Raw genomic sequence first — 24,685 nt, forward strand, 5'->3', positions numbered from 1 at the left:
TTGGTGTCGGTGTCCGCGTGGCGGCGATTGCGGACGTCGAAAGAGATGATCGGAGACAGACTCGACTCGACGCCCGATCGAGCAGGCGAAGCGAAGCAATGACGCTATTCTCGTTGCTTACGTCGATGCCGACTACGCCGCACGGCCGTCTGCCAAGCCATGTCACACCCGTGCATCATGCTCCGCCCGTACGTGCTCAGCAGATATGAGGTGATGCGCAAGGAGGGATATTTGCGTCACGCCCGCTGCACCCACGATCACAACTGCCGCATCATTTCAAGCACAATCGGCCATGCTCAGCACAGAGGAAGGCAGCCATTGGCGGGCCGCGCGGATGATCACGAACAGTGTCATGGCGCTCGTAGTGTACGTGGAGCCACCGTTGCAGACAAGATCATTAGGAATATATACATACAGTAGAATCTGGATATCAAGACGGGAGGCGGTCGCTTGTTGCGCGCCAAATGAAGCAGAACGGAGCTGCCCCCTTTTGTGTAGAAAGAGCAAGTGGAAATCGAAATGACTGGTCTGCGCCTGCGCACGGGCGCGGGGCATGCGACAGCGACACGTCGGCAGCAATGGAACGAACAGGCGGGCCGATTGGGGGCCAAGGAAGCGAAATGAGCCTTCAGGCGGCGGCCACCTTTCGGCGACGAGATGACGTCGATGAGTTGTCCAGCTCAGCACTGCCAGCGTGACGAGGCCGCACGGTGGCCATGGACTTCTTGGGACCCTTGTATACGATCTGTCTCTTTGTCATCGCGGCGCCTGCCGATACAGGAGCAGGCCTGGGTGTGCGTGGTCGCACGTTTTCGTCATTCAAGACGAAATTTTGGCCCTCATTTCGGGCCTGGCGCTGCTCGTGCGCCAACGGAGCGGGGACGCCTCTGCCGGCGTTGCCATCGTCATTGTCATTGTCATCGTCGTGGTAGTAAATGCTCCTTGCTTGGATCTCCGAGGCGGTCAGCTCGCCCAAGATGCGACGCGGCCGTGTCAACGTGGCCGTCTTGCCCGTCTTGGAGCTCGACGTGCTGCCCTGCTTCTCGAGTGGCGGCATTCTGTTGCTGCTGCTGCTACCGCTGCTGGAGGGGGCCTCCAAGCAATGCAGGACCTGCCTCCTCGTCGCTGTCGACATAGCCAGATGGGCGAGAGACCTGGACAGAGAAAGAAAGGGGGGGCGATGGACCGCGCCTAGCCTGCTGCCTGCCGGCCTGGCCTGGCGTGGCTTTTCCTTTTCCCCCACGCGGTTTCCAATAAAATTTTAAGGCTCGCCTGGCTTTAGGCGCCTGCCGCGCGCTCGAGACGCGTCCTCCGACCGAGACCATCATATCGACTTGACTTGCACCGCGGCGCGCAAAAAAAGGAGCATGGACGACGAGGCCGACCCTGCGCTGCAGTTCTTCCCCGATGGCGAGGTGGACCTGTACGGGGCGCTGGGCCTGACAAAGGATGCGAGCGAGGACGACATCAAGCGCGCCTATCGCAAGTGAGCAGCACTGTGCTCTGGCTTCTTGTAATTGCCTGCCCCGCCCCGCTGACGAGAAATGATCACTGCGCACACAGGCTCGCGCTCAAGTACCACCCGGACAAGCAGCGCACCTCCTCAGCAGCCTCATCGTCTGCGGCGGCGGCGGAAGATGCCAGCGCCCGGTTCCAGCAGATTGGCTTCTCCTACGCCGTGCTCTCGTCTGCCTCGAGGCGCAAGCGCTACGACGCGACGGGCCGCACCGACGAGAGCATGTTCGGCGACGGCGATGGCGAGATGGACTGGAACGCCTACTTCAAGGAGCTCTGGACCGGTGAAGTGAATGCCGACACGCTCGAGAGCTTTCGCAAAAAGTACAGAGGTGTGTACGATGTCCGTCTTCCTCCCTTGAAACTGAGAGAGAGGCGACGACTGACGACCTTTTTGCCGCGACGCGCTAGAATCCGACGAGGAGAAGGAGGACATCATCGAGGCGTACAAGACCACAAAAGGATCGCTCCTCGACATGGTCGACCACGTGCCCTACCTCTCGCTGCGCCAGGACAAGGCGCGGACGGAATCAATCATCGAGGAAGCCATCAAGGCGGGCGCCCTGACGCGCACTAAGAAATGGGACAAGGAGCGCAAGGACGGCTCGCTGATCGAAAAGGCCGAAAAGAAGGAGAAAAAGGAGGAGGAAGAGGCAAAGGAAATGGCCAGGGAGATGGGCGTGTACGAGGAACTATTTGAGGGAAAGAAGAAGCCGGTTGCTTCGACGACGAAAAAGGGGGCCTCGAAGAGCAAGAGAAAGGCCGGCGACAAGGAGGAGGAGGAGGAGGCTGAGGAGGACTTCTCGGCGCTGCAAATGATCATGGCAAAGAGGAACAAGGAGCGGGGCAGCCAGCTCGACGGTCTCGTAGCCAAGCTTGAAGCAGAAGCTGCTGCCAAGGGTGGCTCAAAGAAGAAAAAGTCGGGCAGCGCCACGGTGTCGAAGAAAGAACAGGACTTCTATCCCGAGCCGACCGACGAGGAGTTTGAGAAGGCACGAGCGCGACTGGACAAGAAGCGAGCAAAGAAGTGAGGGCGAGGTCTTTCACCTCGCGTTGATGAATTGCAAGCACCGAAAAAAGGGCTCTCTCTTATCTTCATACATACGAATGCTGTACACATACTCTCATCATCCATCATCCATCATCTAGGCAATCTCCCAGTCCAACCGCTTGCCCCAGCCGCCCTCCTTGATGGCGACGCTGATCTGCTCGACGTCCTTGTCGCCCCTTCCAGAGCAGCTGATGACCACATCCTGGTCCTTTCCCATCGTCTTTGCCAGCTGGATGCCGCCCCAGATGGCGTGGCTCGTCTCGAGGGCGGGGATGATGCCCTCGAGCTCGGTGCAGATCTTGAAGCCGCGCAGGGCCTCTTCGTCGGTGGCCGACAGGTACTCTGCCCGTCCGCTGTCCTTGAGGTAGGCGTGCTCAGGCCCCACGCCGGGGTAGTCGAGGCCGGCCGAGATGCTGTGCGTCTCGTTGATCTGGCCGTCGGCCGACTGCAGCAGATAGGTTCGCACACCGTGCAGGACACCGGGCGTGCCCTTTGAGAGCGTCGCGCTGTGCCGTGTGTCGCCATCGCCGCCAGCCTCGACGCCGACGAGCTTGACGCTGGGGTGGGGGATGAACTCGTGAAAGATGCCAATGGCGTTGCTTCCTCCACCGACGCATGCCACCACGGCATCGGGCAGCTTGCCCTTCTTGTCCTGGAGCTGCTTCCTGACCTCCTTGCCAATGATGCTTTGGAAGTCGCGGACGAGCGAAGGGAACGGGTGCGGGCCCAGGGCAGAGCCGATGAGGTAGTGGGTATTGTGCAGGTTCGTCACCCAGTCGCGGTTGGCCTCGTTGATGGCGTCCTTGAGCGTCTTGCTGCCGCTCTCGACGGCGACGACCTTGGCACCAAGCATCTTTATCCGGAAGGCGTTGAGCGACTGCCGGCGCACGTCCTCGGCACCCATGTAGATGACGCACTCGAGACCGAAGCGCGCGCAGACGGTGGCCGTCGCCACGCCGTGCTGTCCGGCACCCGTCTCGGCAATAATCCTCGTCTTGCCCAGCCGCTTGGCGAGGAGAATCTGACCGACGGCATTGTTGATCTTGTGCGAGCCAGTGTGGTTGAGGTCCTCTCGCTTGAGCCAGATTCGTGCGCCTCCCGCCTTCTCCGTCAGCCGCTCAGCCAGGTACAGCTCCGAGGGACGGCCAATGTACTCGTAGTGCGACTCAAACTCCTTCCAGAAGCTGGGGTCGTTGAGGGCCTCGAGGTAGGCGCGCTCCAGCTCGACGTGGCAGTCGTACAGCGCTTCGGGCACATACTGGCCACCAAACTTGCCGAACCGTGGCGGTCTCAGAACGCCGTTTGCATCGACGGTGGCATCGAGGCCCGGCACCGACTTGCGGTTCTCGTCAGTAACGACGGCGTCGACCTTTGGCATGGCAACCGAGTCGGGCTTGTCTTGCAGCTCCTTGATTGACATGGATCCGTTCGGCGCAGCGGATGACGAGGCGGAGGCAGAGGAAGACGAGGCAGCCGAGGCATCACTCGAGTGCTGCAGAGGCTGCTTCCTTTGAATGCCCCCCTTTGTCTTGTTTGTGATCTCATCGCAGTAGTCCCGCGCCGCCTTGACCCGCGCCTCTGTCGTCGCATCCGCATCCTTGATGACGGCAACGAGACGGCTGCCGATGACGACACCGTCTGCATGCTCGCCCACCTCGACAAAGTGGTCGCGCGTGGCGACGCCGAAGCCGACAGCCAGGGGTGCCCTGGTGACTCGGCGAATACGGGCGAGGAGGTCCGGGAGCGAGGTGGAGACCTTGTTCGAGACACCCGTGGTGCCCATCTTGGAGACGACGTAGATGAACGAGTCGGCGAGCGAGGACAGGTGCTTGATGCGCTTCTCCGTCGTCGATGGGGCGATGAGGGGGATGTACGACATGCTGATCAGGAGCATCAACGAGTCAGCAACTGCAGAGGTTGGCTACTCTTCTCGCAAAAAGAACACCTACCCCTTGCTCGTGCATTCGTCACGGAAGTCGACGGCTTCTTCAGGCGGCAGATCGACGACGATGAAGCCATTGGCACCAGCCTCTCTCGCATCGCTCACCGTCTTTGTCTCGCCATGCGCCAGGATGGGGTTGTAGTAGCCCATGAAAAGGACGGGTACCTTGAGCCCTTGGCTCCTGGCCTGGCGGACGTAGTCGAGGCACATCTTGAAGTCGACACCCTGCTCGAGGGCCACTTCGTTGCTCTTTTGGATCGCAGGTCCATCGGCCTGAGGATCGCTGAAGGGCACACCGAGCTCGATGATGTCAGCGCCGCCTTGTTCGAGGCCGAGCAGCAGCGGGACCGTGTCGGCGATGGTGGGGTAACCGGCGGTGAGGAAGGTGACGAAGACGGCCTCGTTCTGCGCATTCATTTCGTTGTTAGTCAAAGAGAGCGTGGGCGAGAAGAGAGCGGCATGCGCTCGGAGAGAAACTCACCTTGGCGGCCTTGGCCTTGAAGGTAGCATTGATGGCGTCCGTCATGGTGGTGAAGGGATGGCTGGGGGGTCGGGGAGAATCGAGGAAAGAGTCGGCCTTATAACCCTGTACCAACCTTGTGCCAATCGAGTCAGAAGAAGATGAGCGAGACGGGCGCCACTGCTTTCTCGCCGTTCTGACCAATTTTCTTCCCAATTTTGAGTGTAGTCTAGACGAATGACAAAAGCGCTACTCCAATTTCGTCATTGGTTTGGCATTTGTCATCCAATTTTTTTTTAAAAACTTGTTGTTGGTTAATTTTTCGTTTTTGAGATTTTGGGCTTGCGTTCGGACCGAGGCGGGGTGGGTGGGTGGGTTTCCCCCGCGTTGATTGCGAGTGTCGGTCAGTCCCAGGGCGAGAGGTCCAAAGGGGGCAAAAGAGTGGGTGCAGCGCTCTTCACTACCGAAACACCATGGCTCTATTCCTTGGCTCGTCTTCGCGCCAGGTGCACGCCTTGCTACGAGGGACTGGCACAGCCGTCGGTAGAGGTGTTGGGAGGAATGGCCTGGTGGCATCGCGGGGCGCACAAATGCGCCTCGTTTCGAACAACAGCGGCGGCGGAGGCGGCGGCGGTCTCCAACCGCCAAAGGCCTCATCAGCTTCCACTACGGGGGTCCCAAGATGGATCCTGGCCGCCACAGGCATCGTTGCTGCCCTCGGCGTGGCCGAGCTAACCCGGGGACGCAAGGTGGCCGCTGAGGAGCAACGCAGGCTGCCGCCTGCCGAAGTGGCTCCCCTCGCAGCCGGCGATCCCGTCGATGGTCTCATCTCGATGGACGACGTCGCAAGCCACAATTCGCCCGAGAGTGGCCTCTGGGTCGTCATCAACGGCGAGGTCTATGAGTAAGTGGGAATTGTGGCTACTCCGCTCTCTCATCGTTCTGACTCACTGAGCCGGACGACAGTCTGACCGACTTTGTCGAGAATCATCCGGGAGGCAAGAATGTCATTCTCAAGAATGCAGGCAAAGATGTGACGTGAGTAGAAGGATCACGGTATGATATCATAGTAAGGGGAAGGGAGAGAGAAGCTGATCAATTGCTATCATGAAGCGATATATATGCGCCGGTGCATCCACCCACAGCGATCGAGGACAACCTCGAGCCTTCGAACCACCTCGGCCAGGTGGACCCCAAGACGATCAAGGTGAAGCAGGCGTCGGAAGAGTCGGAAAAGGACAAGAAGAGGAGATTAGCCCTCGAGAATCTGCCTCCGGTTGGCAGTATGCTCAACCTGGATGATTTCGAGGTGAGGGCCCAAGCAGCACGAGGTTGGATCTGGACGCTGACGCCAGTTTCTCCCTCCTCCTCCTTGAAGAGGAACGCGCAGAACATCTTGACAGACCAGGCATGGGCCTATTACTCTTCAGCAGGCGACGATGAAATCAGTGAGAGCCTTGCAGACCGAGCTCGCTTTCTTCGTTTCTCAATTGCTAACATTGCATTCTCTACAGCCAAGCAGCAGAATCGATCGTCGTACAACCGCATCTGGTTCAAACCTCGGATCCTCGTTCCTGTCGGCCAGGTGGACTACTCAACGACGCTCATGGCAAACGTCTCTGGGGCCGACACAAAAGTCTCGCTGCCCATCTACATCTCTCCTGCCGCCATGGCAAAGCTCGGCCACCCAGACGGAGAACTTAATCTGACACGGGCTGCCGGCCGCATGGGCATCGTCCAAGGGGTACGTTGCTTACAATGGTTTGCGATCTGGAGCCTCTATAAAGCTAATCGTGTCTCTTTCTGTTGTAGATCTCGGCAAACGCATCGGTGGGCCTCGATGAGATGCTCGACGTGCGCAAGCCCGGCCAGCCCACCTTCTACCAGCTCTACGTCAACAAGGACCGGGCTGCTTCCGAGCGCATCCTCAAGAAGATCCAGGATCGCGGTTGCACTGCCGTCATGCTGACGGTGGATGCCCCCGTGATGGGCAAGCGAGAGGCAGACATGCGCGCCAAGGGCGAAGTCGTCGAGACGGGCGGCGGACAGGGTGGCGACCCGACGACCAGCGGTGGCGGCGTCGCAGCGGCCATCTCTGGCTACATCGACCCGAATCTCGTGAGCATTTTCCCCTTGCCTCTCTACTTTTGATCCCTTGGAAAGCTAACATCGACGTGGCATCGCGCAGAGCTGGGACGACATTGCGTGGTACCGCAAGACTTGCTCACTACCCTTGATCCTCAAGGGCATTCAGAGCATTGCCGACGTGGAGGAGGCAGCCAAGCGAGGCGTCGAAGGTGTAGTGCTCTCCAACCACGGTGGACGCTCGCTGGACTTCTCACCAGCGCCCATCGACGTCCTCATCGAGCTGCGGCAGAAGCGGCCGGACCTGTTTGAAAAGATTGACGTCTACGTTGATGGCGGCGTGCGGAGAGGCACAGATGTCCTCAAGGCGTTGGCACTCGGTGCAAAGGCCGTCGGCCTCGGTCGCCCGTTTTTGGTGAGTGGTGACAAGAAGAAGCGGCAGTCCATGCCCCGCTTACGCTCGTCCAATCTTGCACAGTATGCCCAATCAGGCTTTGGTGAAGCTGGCGCTGTCCGTGCAATCGAGATCATCCAGGACGAGGTGGAACGTGGCATGCGGCTACTCGGCATCACCTCCCTCGACCAGCTCAATCCCGACATGATCGATATCCTCCCGAGGTTTTTTGATCCGAATCTGTCCAGAAGCGCACCTTGTCCACCCAACTCTTTTGAGGGCTGACAGGGCGCTCTTATTTCACAAAAAGTACACACCTGTCTATTTCGTACATCTACCGCAATACTGCAATGGAACACCAAAAGGAAGGAGTGTAGTTGAGGAGTAGGAAACACAATCAATTGTATACTTTGCCGTCGATTTGTCACTCCTCGTAGCTGCCATTGCCGCCGAGCAAGCCCCTTCCCTCAAAGCTGGCATTGAAGCGGAGGAGGGTATTGATGTCGCCCACCCACCCATCCTCGCCGCGCCCGTTTTCGTTTTGCTTGAGCACCAGCCCCTCACACTGCGCCCCTTTGTCGAGCAGCTGCGGCCCGGCCGTCTCGCCGCTGGCAGACTCTCGTTGCATGGTCGAGGCTCGATTGACGCAAGGGATCGGGTAGGGCGACATGGCCACCTGCGTGAATTGGCCCGGTGTCAGGAGTCGGACCTGACGCCCGTCGACGGTCACTTCAGCGTGAGATCGCGACGTGCTGGAGACCTGTTTGAGGGGGCAAAGGGGAAGGTGTCCTTGAATAAGTTCTCATGAAGAACGGCCCTGTGGAAAAAAAGGAGCGGGTTGACTGACCTTGAGCTGGATCGTCGAGTCACTTGGGAGCAGGAGCGGGCGAAAGGAGAGCGATCGGGGGCAAATTGGCGTCAAGACGAGCGACTGTACCGATGGATGAACAATGGGACCACCCGCAGAGAGCGAATAGGCCGTCGAGCCCGTCGGCGTTGCGATGATGAGGCCATCGGACTGGATGCCTCTCGATGAGCAGGAGCTTCACACCCTACGCAGAGAGGGGCCCAACAGTCACTCACAATAGCCCGCGTCAAGTGCCGCCCGTCGACAAAGGCGTCGACGATGGTCATGTGCGGTTCACGTCCACGGTGCAGCGCGACTTCGTTCATGAGATGCATATCTGATCCACAACACAGTTTCAGCCTCCCCAGGAAGAAAGACAGCTAAGATATTGGCCCACCCACCATTGGCTCGACCGTCGGGCGAAGCGATGAGGGTGCCATCGCGTTCATGAGTCGTTTGGTGAAGCCTCATCCTCAAAAGGAGCGATGCTTTGGATTCGAGCAAGTCTCGAAAGGCCGTCTCGAACGAGCCGATGTCTTCGAGCCAAAGCCAAGTTAGATCCCCCCTCCATTTCCTTGCCGGGCTCAAAGACACTCACGGTACGGCAGAAGAAAGCCCAATGTGCCCATCGAAAAGCTCAAGACGGGTGGGACTGCGGCCTGGTCGAAAAGGCTTGAGACATGAAGAATTGTTCCATCGCCTCCGAGCGTCACCACAAGATCGACCTTGGAAGCGAGCAAGTCTTTGTCGTCTTTTGTGTGCAAAGAGGTGAGATGAAGTGGGCAGACGGTGTGCTCACCTCGACACGAGACTCACCGTGGCTGATTGCGAGAAGATGAGGGAAAGTATGCGAGAGCTGATCGTACGTGTCCGTCTCTACAATGATGTTCATATCTGGGTATCGCTCATTGACATGTCTTGTCGATGAGGAGGTCGTATTGTTAGGACAAACTAAACGCGACAGAGAGGAACTTTCGGTGATTCTCACCGAACAATGCTGGTCAGGGCCGCCAATGCCTTCTCGTCGTGGCGCTTTTTGACGAGAAGTAGGTTCCTTGGAGGTTGCACCCATGACAAAGAGTGATCTCCTCTATAGATCGGTCGAGATGAGGAAAAGATTTAACACACCTGCCACAGATATGAAACAGGGCCTCGTTGCGAACCCACCCGAAGCTGCTACCGACTCTGGTGGTGATTTTCGTCGATTCTCGAGGCGCCAGCACCTTGGATAGCCTATGGGAGTGAAGCCTTGGTTAGGAGGAGCACAAAGACCCGAGCTCTTTCGAGCTAGAAGCTTTCTCGCCCTCTCACCTGCCCAGCGGACCCGTGCGGATGGTCGCCTTGTCCGGCAGCTGATGGAGCACTGTCCGATTCGGGACCGAGCATCGGGCTGGACTACCTGAAAGCTGTCTCACTCGTTCTCTTCGCAAGGTGTTGCGGAACGGTTCAAGAGAGCTTTGAGCAGGCCACCTTGAGAGGCATGACCCAGAGCACCGAGAGGCCCGCCAGGGTATAGAGAATTCACCCAAGATGGCCGCCATTGTCGCTCCAGGAAGCCGGAAGTGGAGCGTTGCAGTCGGACTTTTTTTTGTTTGCTCCAAACCACGTGGTGGATAATCGCAGTTGCATGCCCTTGTCTGCTTCGCACTGTTGTCCTACCCCTCTTCAGTAGTAGAAGTAGCCCGTCTTCGCCAACCGCGAAAGCTTCAGCATGGAGGTGGAAGCAGGCCCGTCGGGAGGCATGATCGACTATGAGATGAATCAAGAAGATGGCGTGCCCAGTCCAGCGACGATGGACGATGCGCAGATGCAGATGGAGTACGATGCCATTGCTGCTTCGTCGAGCGCAGGCCCTGCAGAGGTCGACGAAGGCATTCAAGAATACAGCGAGGAGGTTGTGATGCAAGAAGAAGATTTTCCAGGGCAGCACAGCCTCAGAGAAGACGAACAGCACGCTGCGCAACACGGGTCATCGGAAGGCCAGGAGCAAGTCATGCTCGATAACCAGCCATCCAATGTGGTGGAAGCCGTTGGGAAAGAGTCCCATGTGTCCGCGGATGCAAGGGCGGAGGGTAACGTCGCACCCGGATTTTGGGATCCGACGAAGACCGAGGACATCGCGGTGGCCGAAGAAATCTTGGATGGACACAAGAGCGCAGAAGAAGATGCCGTCAGTCATGAGCTGCAAGACGGAGAAGGGCAACTGCAGGGAGAGGAGGAGGAGGAGGAGGCTGAGAACGAAGTTGGAAACGAAGAATGGGAGGAGCACACTGCTCAGCACGATCAGGAATACCAAAAAGAAGGAGTCGAGCAGGAGAACGAACAAGAAGAAGAAGAAAAGGAAGAAGGACATCACCAGGGCGAAGAAGATCAAGATGAGCGAAGACAAGAAGAAGAGGATGATCATTTCGCAGAGGGAGGAGGGGAAGGAGGAAGCGAAGTGAAAGAGCGGGATGGAGGAGAATTTGAGGCAAGCCACATCTCAGCGCAAGAAGCGGAAAAGGAGCAGCCTCTGACCGTCTCAGGCGACGATGCGCCGAATGGTGAGCTAGGCCTAAGTAGTGAGGACACATACCCGATCGACTCCAAGGAAGATGTGGATCAACATCCGCCATCGGTCCGCGTAACATTCAACGACCAGGACTTTAGCGTCTGGACCTCGCACTCAGGATTGGTCGACGCGCAAGTGGCTTGCCCGCCTCTATCGATCGAAAAGGACGTCTTTCACGCACCTCTCGAGGCGCTCTTCGAGGCCATGAGGATTAAGCATGCTCTTGGTGACTTCCTTGAAGACGGAACGGAGCTCGTGTTCCATTTTGCTGACTTGGACATGACTGTCCGTGAAGTGAGTCCTTCTCCGGTGCAACTCTGCAATTCTGTACTAACTCAACTTCTCTTGCATTTCAGGACGACTACTATGCTCGCGACGTGACCTTAGAAGACATCCACAGGCTTCACCTCGGTCTCGTTGGACAAGAAGCAATGCTTCAGGTCGTGGTATCGGAAGCACCTAGGTTCATCAGCCGGTACAACGAGCTGGCCGCTCAGCTGGTCGCCCACGCCGAGGCGGAAGGAAGTACCCCGCTCGCAGACGATGTCAAGCAAGGCGACCATAATGTCCAAGAAGAGGGCGAACAAACTTTCGTGACGACACTTGAGGAGACCGACGCCCTGAGAGATGGACAGGGCCCAAGTGAGAAAGGGGAAGGAGGAGGGAGAAGTGCCATCGCTGGAGATGGAATCGATCAGGGCGAAGAAAAAGCCGGGTCTCCGAAGCAAGGCGATGAAGAAGGCGATGGCGGTGACCAAGCCGCTTGGTCTGATCACGGCAATGGAGAGGAGGAGGATGAAGAGGAAGTAGAGGAAGAGGCAGAAGAAGAAGAAGAAGAGAAAGAAGGCGATGAAGAAGAGCACATGTATGGACAGGGAAACCAAGAAGAAGACGCTCACGAAGGCGACGATGATGCGGACGCCATCGAGGTCCCTCATCGAGATTCAAGCGCGGCAGCAGTGGGGGACGAAATCAACAACGCGGGCGAAGCGGAAGAGCAATACGTCGACTATGAAGAGGTCATCGAATCAGACCAGCCCGATGGACGGGCGCAGGACGATCAAAGCGAATCGTCAGGAGCTGCAGAGCAAAACGATCAAGCAGAAGAAGTGGAAGAAGTCGACGCTGCAGAGGAGCACGGAGCAGCGAACGAGGACAGAATAGAATCTCTGGGTCCTGACTCTGGCTCAAGCCAAAAGAGAGCCTACGAGGAGGAAGAGGACAACTACGACCAAGACTTGCCAACTTCTCGTGAGTGCACCCACTTTTCTTCTTTGCACGCTCAGGATGCCGTGTGACTGACCTTCCTGTTCCCTTTCGCAGCTTCTGCAATCGAGGGCAAGCGGGCAAGAGTGGAGTGAGGCTATCGACCCCTCGCAATCGGTTTGCCATCTTCCAGGCTTCGGACATGGCGAATCTCTCTGTTGGGCTTGAGCGTGGGCTCTGTCCCGGACAAACGGCCAGAGATCGGGTCTTTGGTCGATGCGTGCTGACGACGTGTTTCCACGGCGACTCGAGCCTCAAAAAGGATATCAAAAAGGATAGCATGCACATGCTCGTTGGGAAAGTGTAGGTATCTGACAAGCAAGGTCAAAAGGTAAGTGGGTCCTTGCGAGGCTGCTAACGTGACGCTGGTGTCGTGTTCTCTTCATCTCCTCATCCATCTCCGTGTACTATGTATCTCTACAATGCCCATCAATAACACAATCTCCTTTTCGTTGTCGTCTCCTCCCGCTCTGCTCCTGCTCGCGTTGGTGCAGAGGCCGCGCCGTCTCTGGACTTGCGTTTCAAAAGGTCTTGAAATCGTCTGAGATTGAGGGGTCTGCATGGGAATCTCTGCGAGTGTCTTTCAGGTCTGGGATTCAATGCATGCGTGCACGCACGCACCACCGGGTGACGTTGTCGATGCGGCGTAGGCGTCTTGAACCTCGGTCCGAGGGCAGGAGAGCAGGACCTTAATAGTGTTATTAACAAATGCAAATTATGCATAGCTGAAACAGGGTGATTGAGTGCGGGCGTCGAATGGGAAAAGTTCCAAGATGGGCCCATCGTCCACGGCCTGCATGTGCAGTGGTCCTCAACCTGTGGTACACGACCGTGTTCTGGCCTAGCTGTATCAAACTAAGCATCGTCGGGGCCAAATTAATTATATTGATTCGATTGGACGGGCGGATCAACTACCGGGCGGAGGGGTTGGAACCATGGGTGGCAAGAAAAAGAGATCAGTGGGGTGGGGGAGGGGATGACCACGGTACGCATCGAATGGATAAGGCCCGGCTTTCAGAAAAGGTTGCAATCCAAAAAGGAAATGCTTCACAAAAGGATCGGACTGCCCTTTGTCCTGATATTATTTTGCTCACTTTGTAGGCGGCTCACTGGTCCCGCGCCAGTAAAAGCCTCGCTCGCTTCGGGAACACCCATCCATGGGTCCTCCAGGCACCGCGCCAGTGTACTTTCCGATTCCTCTGCTGTCGTCTGCCCTATCGGATGGCAGACGGGGGGTCCACTAGCTGCTTTTGCTTATGCGTATGCCTAATATCTGCTTCAGCCGAGCGAAGTCATGAGCAAAATAAAAATAAAACAAGAAAGAATTAAACGCTAAGCACTACAGCTGTCCGTCCCACTCGCTGGCGCTCGACTCACAGCAAAGATCATGAGGAAAACTGAAAGCCTTCTTTTTCCTCGCTCTTTTTCCCGTCCATTTTTTTTCTTATTTCTATTATTTCTTTTCTCTTCGTCTGGGCAGGCGAGTTGCCCTGCCCAGCCAGCCAGCGCCCCCCCCTCGAAGCAACGCACCCTTCCCTTGTGTGTGACCGGCTGATCACGCACGCATCCTTCTCCTCATCTCCATCATCCCCACCCCCCCTAAGCCCCGCTTGTTCATCATTGTGGCGGGACCCGAAATCGGCCCTTGAAATTCAGTTGGCTCATCGCGCGGGGGGAAATAGAACGACGAACGGCGACGCGAGCGGGGAGGACAACCCAAGAGAAGGCAAAAAGCGAAAAGACGCGCCATTTCCTGCTAGCGCTCCTCTCTGTGCTGAGATAGCCTCGGAAGGAAGCTAAGCGATTAGCGGTCATCACCAAACTTGACCCCAACGCCCTACTCGACACATCTTAATATTCGCGCTTGGCCGCGCCTCGCCTTGCATTTTAGATCAGGCATCTAGCTCTGCTGCTTGTCATACATCGCCTTGACCCGAGTAGCCGAAGCAACGGTCTTCTGGCGCATTTCTCATCGGCAAGCGCACCCAGTGGCTCTGTCCCGCCAGCGACACGCGATAGAGGGACCAAACCACGCAGAGAGGCTTGCGACGGCGAGCGAGCAAAGGAGGAACGGGGCGGAGCGGCGAAGCGCTTCTCTTCCAACTCACTCACTCACTCACAGGCACACGCTCTTTCGCGAGAGTATCAATTGGCGACAAGCCTTCGGCGAACAAAGAGTCCGAACCAAAAAGAGGGTCTTTTCAGGCCTAGTGCAGGCAATCCCACCTCGTCGCGCGGCTTCTCGATCGTCTATCCACGCAGCAGTACGCCCGCAGCTAGCGAAAACAGCAACAGCAGCAGCAGCAGCAGCGTCAAAAGTTGATCGCGCTTGCACTGAGACGCGGTCCGCGCGCAATCATCGCCTCTCTCTCTCTCCCGTCGATCGACTCTGAGGAGTAAAAATAAATAAATAAAAAGAAAGAAACCGGGCAGGCTAGGGCCATCCATCCATCGACGACAGCTGCGTGGCGAGTAAAAGCATGGCACGCACGACGCGCAGGAAGCAAAAGGGGCCTGGCGCCGGTGGGGTCACGGACTCGCCGGGCGGTCACGCCATGTCGCCTCCCCAGGACCCCAGCATCCACCACGAGGGCAATGGCACGTTTGACCCCATTGCGCAACCGCCGCCTCCGCCGCCGATGAAGCTCGACGAGTCAGCCGGCGGCTACTCTTCCTATGGCAGCAGTGGTGAGTCTGGACTTTTTCCACGTCTTACATCCCCATCATGCTCACCCTCATCCTCGCCTTGCTTGCTTGCTTGCTTGCTTGCTCGCTCCACCTCTCCCTTTACTTCTCCTTTCCCGCGCAGCAGCTGCAGCCAGAGGCGGCTCGCCCAACCAGACGGGGCGCTATCTCGGAGTCGACGGCTATCCGCACGAGGGCGGCCATCCTGGTCACGCGATGGATCCCTACGAGCACCACCACCTTCCTCCGCTTGCCGAGGCCATCCACCCCGACGATGCTGCCGCTGCCGGCGCTCCACCTCCGCCGCACCATCACCAACAGCAGCAACACCAGTCCCACCACCACCACCAGCAGGCTCATCCTGACCACGTCTATCAGCAGCACCCGGGCGCCTACGAATCGCACCCGGCTGCCAGCGACCCGCACGGATCGTACGAGCACGACGGGGCCAGCAGCAACTTTTTCGACCCCCAGATCATGAACCCGCCTGCGACGGCCCCCTCCGATGGCTACGACCACACGCACCACCACAGCCACTTTGGCGGCCAGATCATGACGCCTCCCCCACCTGGCTCCTCGCATGGCGCACCGCCCCAGTACGGTTCCTCGTCGCCTTACCCCGGCCCTGCGCCCCACATGTTCCATCGCGCCTCGATCTCGGGCCCCATCATGCACCAGCACCACTACGGCGCCCCTCCCCCACCGGGCACGCCCCACTCTGTGGCAGGAGGTGGTGGTGGTGGTGGCGGCGGCGGCGGAGGAGGAGGCGCGCCTCCCACGCCCGGCGACATGGCCGCTTGGGGCACACCCTCGGGCAGCGCGAGGCCCCACACGGCTGACGGCATGTTTGCCTCGCAGATGGCCGGCATGCCTGGACAGTGGTCTGGACCAGGCGTCGTTCCCGGTGAGTGACTTGTCTATGAAGCTCCTTCTCGAACTTTTTTTTTCCCTTACTCACCGTCTCTATTGTCCACGCTCGCGCAGAGTACGGCAGTCGACAGAACCGAGGCTCTAGCTCGTCGATTTCCAGCGTGTCCGAGGCTGCACACGGCGCCAATGGCACCGGTGGCAACAAGATTTTCTCCTACATGCCTGGCAACGCAGATGATTCGTCGTCTACAGGCGGCGGCTCAGCCTCGGGTGCGAGCAACTCGGCTCGCAAGCGCCCACGTCGCAGATACGACGAGATCGAACGCCTGTACCCTTGCAACTGGCCCGGCTGCCAAAAGAGCTACGGCACCCTCAACCACCTCAACGCCCACGTCGCCATGCAGAAGCACGGATCGAAGCGGACGCCAAACGAATTCAAAGAGATGCGCAAGGCATGGCGCAAGGGCAAGCGTGAAGAGGACCAGCGGAGGCAGGCCAATGCAGCCGTGGCAAACGAAGAGGCCATGGCCCGCTCAAAGGTCGTCTTTGCCCCTCCGCCCCCGGGCCACGGCTTTCCCATGTCGCCCAACGCCAACGGTGGGGGAGGCGGTGCTCCTGGCCAGGGCGGACCACCGCCCCCCGGCTATCCCTCCTTTGGACCGCCTGCGCCTCATGCCATGCCCCCACCCGGACAGGTGCCTCGCTATGCCGTGCCCTACGGTGGCCAAGCTTCATCGCCCTATGGCCACGTCGCCGCTGTCGATGCCAATGGCCGGCCCTACTCGAGCGGCGGCTCCATTCCCTCGCCTCAGCAAGCAAGCGCACAGCCCGGAGGCGGACTGGGCGCCTATCTCATGGGTCGAGGCAGCATCTGATCTCCCTAGATATACCCTCTGCGCCGCCATGGTCCCGTCGTTGTTGACTCCTTGTAGTGTATCACCACCACCTTTTCTCTCTACTCTTCCTTTCTCTCTCTCTCTCTCTCTCTCTCTCTCTCTCTCTCTCTCTCTCTTCTCTCCCTCCCTCTCTCTTCTACATACTTTCTACCTCTCTTCTCTCTCTACTTCGTGTTGAATCTTCAATCTGGACGCTCAACCTCTTGTTCGACTTCATACACACTCAAGTATTCCAACCTTTTTTTTTTCAGTGGTTCGTCTTCTAGCACAGCATTCTGGTCCGCCCCCTAGCCTTTTCCTCAACCATCACAGACACCCCGCTCCGCACACCCCTGAGGTAATACAGCGAGTGTGTATCAAGAGCACAAGCCTGCATGTGAGATGAGCAGCAGTGAGCAAAGAGTGGCAGTGTCAACAGCGCTCACACCTCGAAAGCGGGTATTCTTGTCCCTTTCTCAACTTTGGCTAGCTGGCTGCTTGATCAGCACCGCGAAAGGAGTGGAGGACCAAGGCTGTGCGTGTGCTCTTTATTTTTTGTGGTGTGCCTGTCGTAACGAAGGTCGAACGTTCACTAAAATTGTTAGCAGAACAAAGAACGCCAAGCAATTTCCTAAATTTGTATCTCATTTCCTGCTCCTTGTGAGTTTTTTATAGTAAGACCTGCTAAACCGCGTGCATAGTATGCGCGTCTGTTGCTTTCGCCGCTTGTTCGCTGACCTTGCGGTCCTGCTGCCTGCTACCTAAGCCATCCTACCCCATTAGCCGCCGAAGCCACCTTCCTTTGAAATCCTCTTTTCCCCCCTCTCCGTCTTCGCTCGTCTTGGCGGCTTCGTCACTCTCTCTCCAAAACCGGCTGATCAGAAGGAACCCCAGCGCTCCCAAGAGAAGTGGCTTTTTTTCCTTCGGCACTCGTCGTCGTCATAGCCAGCTTTTCTTTTTCTTTTTTTTACTTGGACCACTCACTTTCCGACGGTCTTTGAAACGCATCTATCGGGCCGGGGTGCAGGTCACTCCTCCTCTTCGCAATACCAAATATATACCGTCGTCTCTCTCTCTCCGTCCAGAAGCCGCCACCGAACGGCCCACGTCCGCAATCCGACAGCAGCGTGGTTCCCAAAAGTAGACAACTTGGGATCTCCTCTTTCGCTCGCATTTTGTCTCTTTTCGGGGCGCAGCATTCACTCTCTTCGCCCGCCCGACCGCCCACCCCTTCTTGATGATCTTCCGATCATCATGGCTGGCCTTGGCCATTGTCTCCGCCCTGCTTCTGGTCTGCAGTCACGGTGAGTCCCTGGCGTCGCGCCCCGGGCTTCTCTTCTCCTGCTCCTGCTCTTTCTGACTTGCCCGCACAGCCTCTTCGCCTCGTCCGCTACCGCTCAAACGGTTTGAGCACGCATCCGAGATTGGCCTCGAGGTCGTCCGGAGAGTGTCGCCCGACGGTAGCGCGCCCCAGCGCATCGCCCGGCGAGAACAGCCGAGCTTCGGTGGCCGGAGATCCCCGTCCGTCGAGCACACCGATTCGATCCGACTCAGCCTCCGGGCCTTTTCGCAGACCTTTCACCTGCACCTCGAGCCGTACCATGATCTCCTTCATCCCGACGGTGCGCAGGTCCGGTACTACGAGCGCGATGCCCGCGGCGTCGAAGTACTTGCGCGGACCGAGCAGCTGATGCCGCACGACATCCGTGCCTACCACGGCGTCGTCGTCCATCCCGCATACACCGCTCGCCGCTTGGCAGAGGACAGCATCGGGATCAAGCGCAGCGGGAGCGTTCATGATCAGGAGGGCGTCATGGGGAGGGCTGCCATGTGAGTACAGTCTGCTTTACTTGTGGTTGCAGAAAGAAGTAAGTTTCTGATGCCGATCCCGTCCCCGTCACAGCATGCTGTACGACGATGGCTCGGGCAATGGCACAGCCCTCTTCGAAGGCACCTTTGTGTGGGGGAACAACGAGCACACGATCCAGACTCCGATCAATTACCACACCTCTCGGCAGCCGCACGACGTGTCCATCTCGCCAAGATCTATCGCCAAGGGCGGCATGATCGTCCACCGCCAGTCGGACGTCATGTCGCAATTTGAGGCCCGCGATCTGGTCCCTGTCGGCGAGAGCATGGGGTGCAGCTCGGACAGAAACGACTATAATGCAAACAACCACCTCATCTTCAGCGATGACAACAACGACGAATTTAGCATGAACCCCATGGACTTTTTTGCGCCGTCGAACCCACGCCACCAGGCTCGATCGATGGTCATGGCAGGCGTCTCTGACTTGTTCAGCGGGAACAAGCGCTCTGCTTCCACCCCTCTCGAGACGTCGATGGACGCTCCTGCGCTGAGGCGCCGGCTTCTCTTCTCATATGAAGATGCAGCTTTGCACCTGTGGAAGCGACAGTCGGGCAATGACCAGCTCGGTGGCTCTAACAACGACTCTTACACCGACTCCATTGGCCAAACTTCGGGTTGCCCTTCGCAGGCAAGAGCCATCTACATCGGTGTTGCCTCGGACTGCACCTACACTGCTCGCTTCTCCGATCAAGGACAGGCTAGAAACGCCACACTAACCAACATGGCCACCGTTTCGCAAATTTACCGGTCCACCTTCAACATCTCCGTCGGCGTCGTCGAGCTCGAGGTCCGGGACGCCAGCTGCCCCTCTACTGCTCAGGCTGATGCCCGGTGGAATGTGGGCTGCAGCGGCTCTTCGCTCGATCAGCGACTCTCTGATTTCTCCCAGTGGCGCGGCTCTCGCGAGGCCAATGGCACCGCCCTCTGGCACCTCCTCACCGCCTGCTCCACGGGCTCCGAGGTCGGTGTCGCGTGGCTGGGAACACTCTGCAAGACAGACGCAAGTGGAAGCGGCGACAGCATCATCAGCAGCACCGGTGTCACGGCTGTGACTTCACGCGAGGCCCAAGTCATGGCCCATGAGATCGGCCACAACTTTGGTGCCATCCACGACTGCATGTCCGGCTGCTCCATCTCTGGTACCACGGCCCAGCAGAGTGGTGGTGGAGCCATTTGCTGCCCGCGCTCGAGCAGCTCTTGCAACGCGGGAGGGCAGTACATCATGAACCCCTTTTCGCAGCAGGACACCAACGACTTTTCACCATGCTCCGTCGGTAACATTTGCTCGCTAATTGGCCGAGGATTGGACACATCCTGCGTCGTTGATCCGAGCAAGACGCGCCGAGAGACGCTGTCGGCCCAGCAGTGCGGCAACGGCATCGTCGAAGCGGGCGAGGAGTGCGATGCGGGCCAGAATGGGTCCAATTGCTGCACGACGGACTGCAAGTTGACGGCCAACAGCAAGTGCGACCCCGAGTCGAGCGCATGCTGCACTAGCAGCTGCCAGTTTGCTGACTCCAGCGTCACCTGTCGAGCGGCCGTCGACGACCGGTGCGACACAGCTGAGATGTGCTCGGGGACGAGCGCAGACTGTCCGGCTGACGAGCGAAAGTCTGACGGTTCCTCGTGCGGAAGCGGGCTGCAGTGCGCCTCGGGCCATTGCACGTCGCGAGACCAGCAATGCCAGCAACAATCCCAAGCTGCCTACAGCTTCACACGAGCCTGCTCCGTCACGGCTGACAACAGCTGCAGCGTGTCATGTCAGGACCCGTCCAATGCCAACAGCTGCATCGTCTTGCAGCAGAACTTCATCGATGGCACCGAGTGCGGCTACGGCGGACACTGCCAGGGCGGCCAGTGCCAGTCGGGCGGCTGGCAAAGTACCTTTTCATCATGGTACCGCAACAACTTGCAGATTGCCGTCCCTGTCACCATCGTCATTGCCGTCATTGTCCTCCTCATTCTCTGGGGCCTCATTCGCTGCATTATTCTCCCGTGCTTTGGAAAGGCGAGCCGGCCCAAGGCTGCGGGCGTCATCCCCGGCAAGCGTGCATCTGCGCGGCGAGGCGGAGGCAGCCGAGGCGGAAGTGTGGGCGGTGCCGGACCGTTCCTGCAGCCCAGCACCGATGAGGCCTGGCAGCCCGTCCAAAGCCAGAGGAGCAGCGCAGGCGCTCCACCCCCACCTCCGCAGCACCCATCGATGCGCGACTACAATGCCGGACGGCAGCAGCCGCCGTCAAGCTGGGTCGACCCTGCTGCATACAATGGCAGCATGCCCTCGAGCGGAGGACCTTCGTACGACCACTATGGCAACGGCGGGTACCGATATTGAGCCGTCTTTTCTCTGCTGTATCCTTTTTTGTCTTTTTCTTTCTTTCAACCTCTCTCTTTCACTGATTAGGATCTCGCTCGCAACACGTAGTAGCTCTTCCAGCGCCGCATTGTAATGCTGTACATACCTCACTCATTCCTAGCCCACATCACTCACTCACTCACTCACAATAGGACAGTCTTTTTCATCGGAGCGCCACAGTCTCATGCGTTCATCTTGGCAGCTTAGCTTCTGCGCACGGCGGCAGTGCCAACCGAGTCTTGTCTGGGCTCAATCACTGTATTCCTCCGTTTGAGTGACTCGCTTTGGGAAACAAAAAGAGAGGAGAGAGTAAGGCGTATGGTGAGGGAGAGAGATATCAAAGCCCATATCGATCGTGAAGCCGCTGGACAATGACGGGCGGGAATTGGCGTTTTTGCACCTCCCAGTTCTCTCCGCTCATATCTCTGAAGCCCGTCAGGATCTGTTTGAAAAGAGTAAAGTGGTGTCAGTCTTCGCTCTCCTTCCCTTTGTCGTTTTGCGCATTGCGGATACTGTACCTTGATAAACATGTCGTTGAGCTGCTGACTCGGCGTCGTCCATCTCACGACGGCGTTGCAAAAGTAGACAAAGCCCTTTGCCGCGCCATTTGGATTGAGCTGGATCATTTCGCACAGCCCCTTGAACGCGCTGTCCTTTTCGTCATTGTCCTTGATGTCCCACAGCGCCTGGCACCAGCTCTCGATGAACACTTCCAGGTGAGGGGCCACGAGCTGCGGGCAGACGAGGCCGAGCCGCCCGATGGTTACGGCCGCGTTCTCGCTGAGCGATTTGTGCGACTTTGGGTTCAAGAGAACAGGGATCAACCGCTGAATCAGGGGTGCAACCCATTGTTGGAGCTCGGCCCCTTGCTGTGCTTCGCCATACTGCAGCGCAATCTCGCCCGCCGACCAGGCCGCATTGTTGCACACGCTCACCGTGTCCATCTTCGGCTCCGGCTCAATCTGTGCCACTAGCTCGGGCATGATTTGTGGCAGCGTCGGTCGGAGCAAGTCAAATGCCGAAATCGCCAGATCGCCGAGCAGCGCGTATGCCGATTGCCGCACCGGATGATCGGGATGCTATAGAGGAAGACGTGTCAGCCTGCCATCGTCCCATTGGAATAAAGACGACCACTCACTGTGATGCACATGCCTAGCAAAGGCAATAGTGAGGGATTGCTCTGTGCCACCAGCTCTCGCACGCCCGAACCGAGGCCCTGCGTCAAGCCACTCAAAAGATCTAGTGAGACAATGATGAAGGTCCGCTCAGGGAGCTCCTGCTCCTCGACCGGTCGTTGGATCTCCTGCTGGAAAGCCACGAGTGTGTTGTGGACGATACCAATACACCGCTGGAAGACGGGGGGCGAATATGGGTAAAAGCCGGGACCGACGGCAATCGTCACCGACGAAAGACATTCGAGCAGGGGGATCAGGTCGGCGTCCGAATCGTCGAGGCCCTGCCACTTGGTGATGAGAGGTGGCATGAGAATTTCGACGTACTCTTGTCTGTTCAAGGCCGAACCGACCGAGTCGGCCAAGGTGCCGATGGCATCGTAGAGGATCATGAGGTTCTTTTGCTGGTACTTTTCAAAGGCAAAGACGAGGGTCTTGAGGACAGGCTCGAGGTAGGGTGCCAGGTCCGGCCCTGCCTCTTCTTCGAGCGTCGCAAACGCGCTGCAACCGGCCTCTTGAACACGCTTGTTGTTGTCGAGGACCATTCGGAGAAGACCCTCCATGGCTGGGAGGAAGAACTGCCGCTGGTGCTCGGGTGACTTGTCGGCGACGCACCAGCTCGAGTAGCGACCCAAGGTCCAGCAGGCGATGGAGCGCACCAGAGGTTTCGGATCGTTGAGCGTGCTGACGAGCAAGGGGATAAGGGTGGGGAGATGGGGTTCCACGCCAGCGATGCAGCCTTCAGCTATGGCCCCTAAAGCGAGAATGCCAGCCTCCCGCTGAAGCCAGTCCTGGCTGAAGAGTCTCTCCTTGAGCAACGGCAAAAGAATCTCGAGGATATCCTGCTCGAACTGCACTGCCATGACGTCGAGCGCGGCCGCCGAGCATTTCCGCAGGTTCCAGTCGGCCACGCCATCATCATCGTCGTCTTCATCGCTGTCGTAATCCTCCTCATCGTCGTCGTCATCGTCATCATCACCTTGTGTTGCGGCTTCGATACCACCTCTAGATTGCTTTGACGGCCCTGCGCTTCCTCCCCCATTTGTCGCAGCGTCCTCGACTCGCTCATTTCGATGTGACTTTCCCCCGTAGTGCTGCGGCTTGATGTCCTCAGCCTTGTCTGGAACCGCCGCATCGTCCTCGTCTCCGCCGAGCATAAGGAGGTCAATCTCGTTGTAGACCATGCCCTTGAGAAGCACAGGGGCGACTCTAGGCAAATAAGGGCGGAGCTGATCGGCGAGGTCGGGCAGCTCGGCAAACTGGAGCCAGAATTCGCAGGCTTCAAGAGCTACCTCGTCATTCTTGTCCTGTGTCGAGTAGAGCATGTAATCGACGACGTTGGGCATCTCGGAGACAAGCTTCTCGGGACGATATCCGAGGATGAGGACGAGAGCTTGACAGACGAATCTCCGCACATAAGGGTTCTCGTCTGCCGCTCGCTTGAAGAGGGCCGAGATGAAAGTGTCGATGTGATCCTGTAGCGCAGACGGACCGCTCGACACAAACTGGTTGAGACAATTGAGTGCGTGGATCCGAATTCGAACGTCGGGGTGTTGGGTGGCCTCGAGGAACTTGGGTACGAGGATATCGAGAGGTTTTGTCCCGTTGATCTCGCACTCTTCCATCTTGCGCGTGAAGTCTTCGCAGATCTTGGCAAAGGCACTGAAGGCTCCCTGTTTTGCGACCAGCTCAGCGGGGCGATTTTCTCTCACCTCACAATGCGGTCGTCACTCACCTCTGCCTCGTCGAGGTTGCTCGACGCCATGAGCTCCATCAGCTTCTGCAGGCCATCAACCCAGTTCTCTGGCCCAACAATGCCCATGATCATGGCCACGACCTGCGTCGTCGCCCTTCTGAGCATCTGGTCCGAGTATCCCAGCGCTGGGAGGATGGCCACCTTGACGTACTCCATCGAGGCCGGTGCAATGGTCTCATTGCTCTGGTGAAGAAAGTTCTTGAGGATGAGGCCGGCGATGGACCGCACACTCGAATCCTCGTTGGGGAGTTGCGTGAGGATGAAGACGAGGTAGTTTGGGTATTCGGGCGCTTTGCTCATCGCCTCGAGCCGCTGTAGAGCGAATGAGGTGAGTTTGAGAGGGTCGTGATGCAAGCACGAGAAGAAAGATTGCTGATACGGGGGATTCTGCTCACCTCGGCAATACGCATCTGTGTCTCCTTGCCGGGCGTCTGCGAGTCCTTGAAGAGCTGGACAAGCTCGGCGACGCCCGCCTCTTGCGGTTGCCACGCCGCCGCCATGGTGACGTGTGTCCGTGCTGAGACGATAGGGACCCCCTTGAAAGCACACGCGCAGCTCAGCTAGCGCTTGCTGTTGGCTGTCACTCCTATCGTCGGCCTATAGACTCTTCCCAGAGAAGCAGCTCTCGTCGTCTCGAATCTACTCGTGTCTGACTCAGTCGCAGGAGCACGTCGTTTGCTGAGAGAGACGAGGCGGTGAGGTAGATCGAAAGGGAGCAAGAGCACGCCGGAGAAGAGGTAAGGAGATATAAGGAAAAAGGAAGGTCTATCGAGGTCACACATGCGATCTTCTCAAATGGCACAAAAAAATCGAAGACGGCTGCGCTCTCTCTCTCTGTCTCGCTTTCTAAAAAGCCCTCGAAGGTAAAAAAAGTGAAGTCGCCTTACGATTTTGAATTGACGATTTCAAGAATAGCGTGAGACGTCGCTCGCGCAAGAAAGGAGATCGTCGCCGGGATGCTTGTTCCTAGTGCCTAAATCGGCGGCTCGTCTC

At 58.0% G+C, this 24,685-nt stretch overlaps 10 protein-coding genes across 10 annotated transcripts; 7 read left to right on the forward strand and 3 right to left on the reverse strand.

The window, feature by feature from the left end:
- Window positions 1-1,334: 1,334 nt before the first annotated feature.
- Window positions 1,335-2,740, forward strand: FA10DRAFT_248034 (DnaJ-domain-containing protein). The gene is made up of 3 exons (XM_025519476.1): window positions 1,335-1,486; window positions 1,564-1,847; window positions 1,927-2,740. Exons 1-3 carry the CDS (start codon window positions 1,368-1,370, stop codon window positions 2,544-2,546), a joined length of 1,023 nt encoding a protein of 340 aa, XP_025380919.1. The 5' UTR covers window positions 1,335-1,367; the 3' UTR covers window positions 2,547-2,740.
- On the reverse strand, window positions 2,561-5,136 carry FA10DRAFT_299077 (tryptophan synthase). Its single transcript, XM_025524683.1, has 3 exons — window positions 4,990-5,136; window positions 4,516-4,913; window positions 2,561-4,446 (listed from the first exon to the last, which is right to left on the reverse strand). Exons 1-3 carry the CDS (start codon window positions 5,032-5,034, stop codon window positions 2,661-2,663), a joined length of 2,229 nt encoding a protein of 742 aa, XP_025380920.1. The 5' UTR covers window positions 5,035-5,136; the 3' UTR covers window positions 2,561-2,660.
- Window positions 5,137-5,558: 422 nt separating this feature from the next.
- FA10DRAFT_226141 (hypothetical protein) lies at window positions 5,559-7,732 on the forward strand (the record flags this gene model as incomplete). The annotated part of the gene is made up of 8 exons (XM_025518673.1): window positions 5,559-5,872; window positions 5,935-6,006; window positions 6,082-6,277; window positions 6,347-6,416; window positions 6,483-6,712; window positions 6,781-7,086; window positions 7,157-7,468; window positions 7,532-7,732. 8 exons carry the CDS (start codon window positions 5,559-5,561, stop codon window positions 7,730-7,732), a joined length of 1,701 nt encoding a protein of 566 aa, XP_025380921.1.
- Window positions 7,733-7,737: 5 nt separating this feature from the next.
- On the reverse strand, window positions 7,738-9,843 carry FA10DRAFT_237292 (ATP-NAD kinase). Its single transcript, XM_025519101.1, has 9 exons — window positions 9,606-9,843; window positions 9,462-9,527; window positions 9,283-9,384; window positions 9,111-9,211; window positions 8,893-9,045; window positions 8,696-8,830; window positions 8,531-8,631; window positions 8,295-8,465; window positions 7,738-8,207 (listed from the first exon to the last, which is right to left on the reverse strand). The coding sequence occupies exons 1-9, from the start codon at window positions 9,833-9,835 to the stop codon at window positions 7,872-7,874; spliced, it is 1,395 nt and encodes a 464-aa protein (XP_025380922.1). The 5' UTR covers window positions 9,836-9,843; the 3' UTR covers window positions 7,738-7,871.
- Window positions 9,844-9,960: 117 nt separating this feature from the next.
- On the forward strand, window positions 9,961-12,555 carry FA10DRAFT_264335 (hypothetical protein). The gene is made up of 3 exons (XM_025520605.1): window positions 9,961-11,139; window positions 11,202-12,096; window positions 12,169-12,555. The coding sequence occupies exons 1-3, from the start codon at window positions 10,006-10,008 to the stop codon at window positions 12,204-12,206; spliced, it is 2,067 nt and encodes a 688-aa protein (XP_025380923.1). The 5' UTR covers window positions 9,961-10,005; the 3' UTR covers window positions 12,207-12,555.
- Window positions 12,556-12,876: 321 nt separating this feature from the next.
- Window positions 12,877-13,810, forward strand: FA10DRAFT_264336 (hypothetical protein). Its single transcript, XM_025520606.1, has 2 exons — window positions 12,877-13,384; window positions 13,489-13,810. Exon 1 carries the CDS (start codon window positions 13,154-13,156, stop codon window positions 13,379-13,381), a length of 228 nt encoding a protein of 75 aa, XP_025380924.1. The 5' UTR covers window positions 12,877-13,153; the 3' UTR covers window positions 13,382-13,384; window positions 13,489-13,810.
- A 547-nt stretch (window positions 13,811-14,357) lies between these two features.
- FA10DRAFT_29648 (hypothetical protein) lies at window positions 14,358-16,742 on the forward strand. The gene is made up of 3 exons (XM_025524501.1): window positions 14,358-14,796; window positions 14,863-15,700; window positions 15,781-16,742. Exons 1-3 carry the CDS (start codon window positions 14,788-14,790, stop codon window positions 16,539-16,541), a joined length of 1,608 nt encoding a protein of 535 aa, XP_025380925.1. The 5' UTR covers window positions 14,358-14,787; the 3' UTR covers window positions 16,542-16,742.
- Window positions 16,743-17,763, forward strand: FA10DRAFT_29554 (hypothetical protein). The gene is made up of 2 exons (XM_025524475.1): window positions 16,743-17,201; window positions 17,308-17,763. The coding sequence occupies exons 1-2, from the start codon at window positions 16,944-16,946 to the stop codon at window positions 17,683-17,685; spliced, it is 636 nt and encodes a 211-aa protein (XP_025380926.1). The 5' UTR covers window positions 16,743-16,943; the 3' UTR covers window positions 17,686-17,763.
- Window positions 17,406-20,938, forward strand: FA10DRAFT_264338 (hypothetical protein). The gene is made up of 3 exons (XM_025520607.1): window positions 17,406-17,845; window positions 17,915-18,371; window positions 18,445-20,938. Exons 1-3 carry the CDS (start codon window positions 17,779-17,781, stop codon window positions 20,741-20,743), a joined length of 2,823 nt encoding a protein of 940 aa, XP_025380927.1. The 5' UTR covers window positions 17,406-17,778; the 3' UTR covers window positions 20,744-20,938.
- Window positions 20,939-20,950: 12 nt separating this feature from the next.
- Window positions 20,951-24,569, reverse strand: FA10DRAFT_29560 (ARM repeat-containing protein). Its single transcript, XM_025524477.1, has 5 exons — window positions 24,088-24,569; window positions 23,672-24,004; window positions 21,903-23,609; window positions 21,283-21,843; window positions 20,951-21,206 (listed from the first exon to the last, which is right to left on the reverse strand). Exons 1-5 carry the CDS (start codon window positions 24,190-24,192, stop codon window positions 21,102-21,104), a joined length of 2,811 nt encoding a protein of 936 aa, XP_025380928.1. The 5' UTR covers window positions 24,193-24,569; the 3' UTR covers window positions 20,951-21,101.
- Window positions 24,570-24,685: the final 116 nt, after the last annotated feature.

This window comes from Acaromyces ingoldii (assembly GCF_003144295.1).
Source record: "Acaromyces ingoldii strain MCA 4198 unplaced genomic scaffold FA10scaffold_1, whole genome shotgun sequence".
NCBI classification, from domain to species: domain Eukaryota; kingdom Fungi; phylum Basidiomycota; class Exobasidiomycetes; order Exobasidiales; family Cryptobasidiaceae; genus Acaromyces; species Acaromyces ingoldii.

Coding starts and splice junctions, on each gene's coding strand:
- FA10DRAFT_248034 (XM_025519476.1), top strand. CDS start 1,368: ATGGACGACGAGGCCGACCCTGCGCTGCAGTTCTTCCCCGATGGCGAG. Junction 1,487..1,563: donor ATCAAGCGCGCCTATCGCAA/GTGAGCAGCACT, acceptor CTGCGCACACAG/GCTCGCGCTCAAGTACCACC. Junction 1,848..1,926: donor CTTTCGCAAAAAGTACAGAG/GTGTGTACGATG, acceptor GCGACGCGCTAG/AATCCGACGAGGAGAAGGAG.
- FA10DRAFT_299077 (XM_025524683.1), bottom strand. CDS start 5,034: ATGACGGACGCCATCAATGCTACCTTCAAGGCCAAGGCCGCCAAG. Junction 4,914..4,989: donor TCAAGGCCAAGGCCGCCAAG/GTGAGTTTCTCT, acceptor ATGAATGCGCAG/AACGAGGCCGTCTTCGTCAC. Junction 4,447..4,515: donor GACGAATGCACGAGCAAGGG/GTAGGTGTTCTT, acceptor GCTCCTGATCAG/CATGTCGTACATCCCCCTCA.
- FA10DRAFT_237292 (XM_025519101.1), bottom strand. CDS start 9,835: ATGGCGGCCATCTTGGGTGAATTCTCTATACCCTGGCGGGCCTCTCGG. Junction 9,212..9,282: donor GCCCTGACCAGCATTGTTCG/GTGAGAATCACC, acceptor CTCATCGACAAG/ACATGTCAATGAGCGATACC. Junction 8,466..8,530: donor GGCACTTGACGCGGGCTATT/GTGAGTGACTGT, acceptor AGAGGCATCCAG/TCCGATGGCCTCATCATCGC.
- FA10DRAFT_264335 (XM_025520605.1), top strand. CDS start 10,006: ATGGAGGTGGAAGCAGGCCCGTCGGGAGGCATGATCGACTATGAGATG. Junction 11,140..11,201: donor TGGACATGACTGTCCGTGAA/GTGAGTCCTTCT, acceptor CTTGCATTTCAG/GACGACTACTATGCTCGCGA. Junction 12,097..12,168: donor CCAAGACTTGCCAACTTCTC/GTGAGTGCACCC, acceptor TCCCTTTCGCAG/CTTCTGCAATCGAGGGCAAG.
- FA10DRAFT_264336 (XM_025520606.1), top strand. CDS start 13,154: ATGCTTCACAAAAGGATCGGACTGCCCTTTGTCCTGATATTATTTTGC.
- FA10DRAFT_29648 (XM_025524501.1), top strand. Junction 15,701..15,780: donor TGGACCAGGCGTCGTTCCCG/GTGAGTGACTTG, acceptor ACGCTCGCGCAG/AGTACGGCAGTCGACAGAAC.
- FA10DRAFT_29554 (XM_025524475.1), top strand. CDS start 16,944: ATGAGCAGCAGTGAGCAAAGAGTGGCAGTGTCAACAGCGCTCACACCT. Junction 17,202..17,307: donor TATCTCATTTCCTGCTCCTT/GTGAGTTTTTTA, acceptor CTGCTACCTAAG/CCATCCTACCCCATTAGCCG.
- FA10DRAFT_264338 (XM_025520607.1), top strand. CDS start 17,779: ATGATCTTCCGATCATCATGGCTGGCCTTGGCCATTGTCTCCGCCCTG. Junction 17,846..17,914: donor GCTTCTGGTCTGCAGTCACG/GTGAGTCCCTGG, acceptor TTGCCCGCACAG/CCTCTTCGCCTCGTCCGCTA. Junction 18,372..18,444: donor GTCATGGGGAGGGCTGCCAT/GTGAGTACAGTC, acceptor TCCCCGTCACAG/CATGCTGTACGACGATGGCT.
- FA10DRAFT_29560 (XM_025524477.1), bottom strand. CDS start 24,192: ATGGCGGCGGCGTGGCAACCGCAAGAGGCGGGCGTCGCCGAGCTTGTC. Junction 24,005..24,087: donor CACAGATGCGTATTGCCGAG/GTGAGCAGAATC, acceptor TTCGCTCTACAG/CGGCTCGAGGCGATGAGCAA. Junction 21,207..21,282: donor TCAACGACATGTTTATCAAG/GTACAGTATCCG, acceptor CTTTTCAAACAG/ATCCTGACGGGCTTCAGAGA.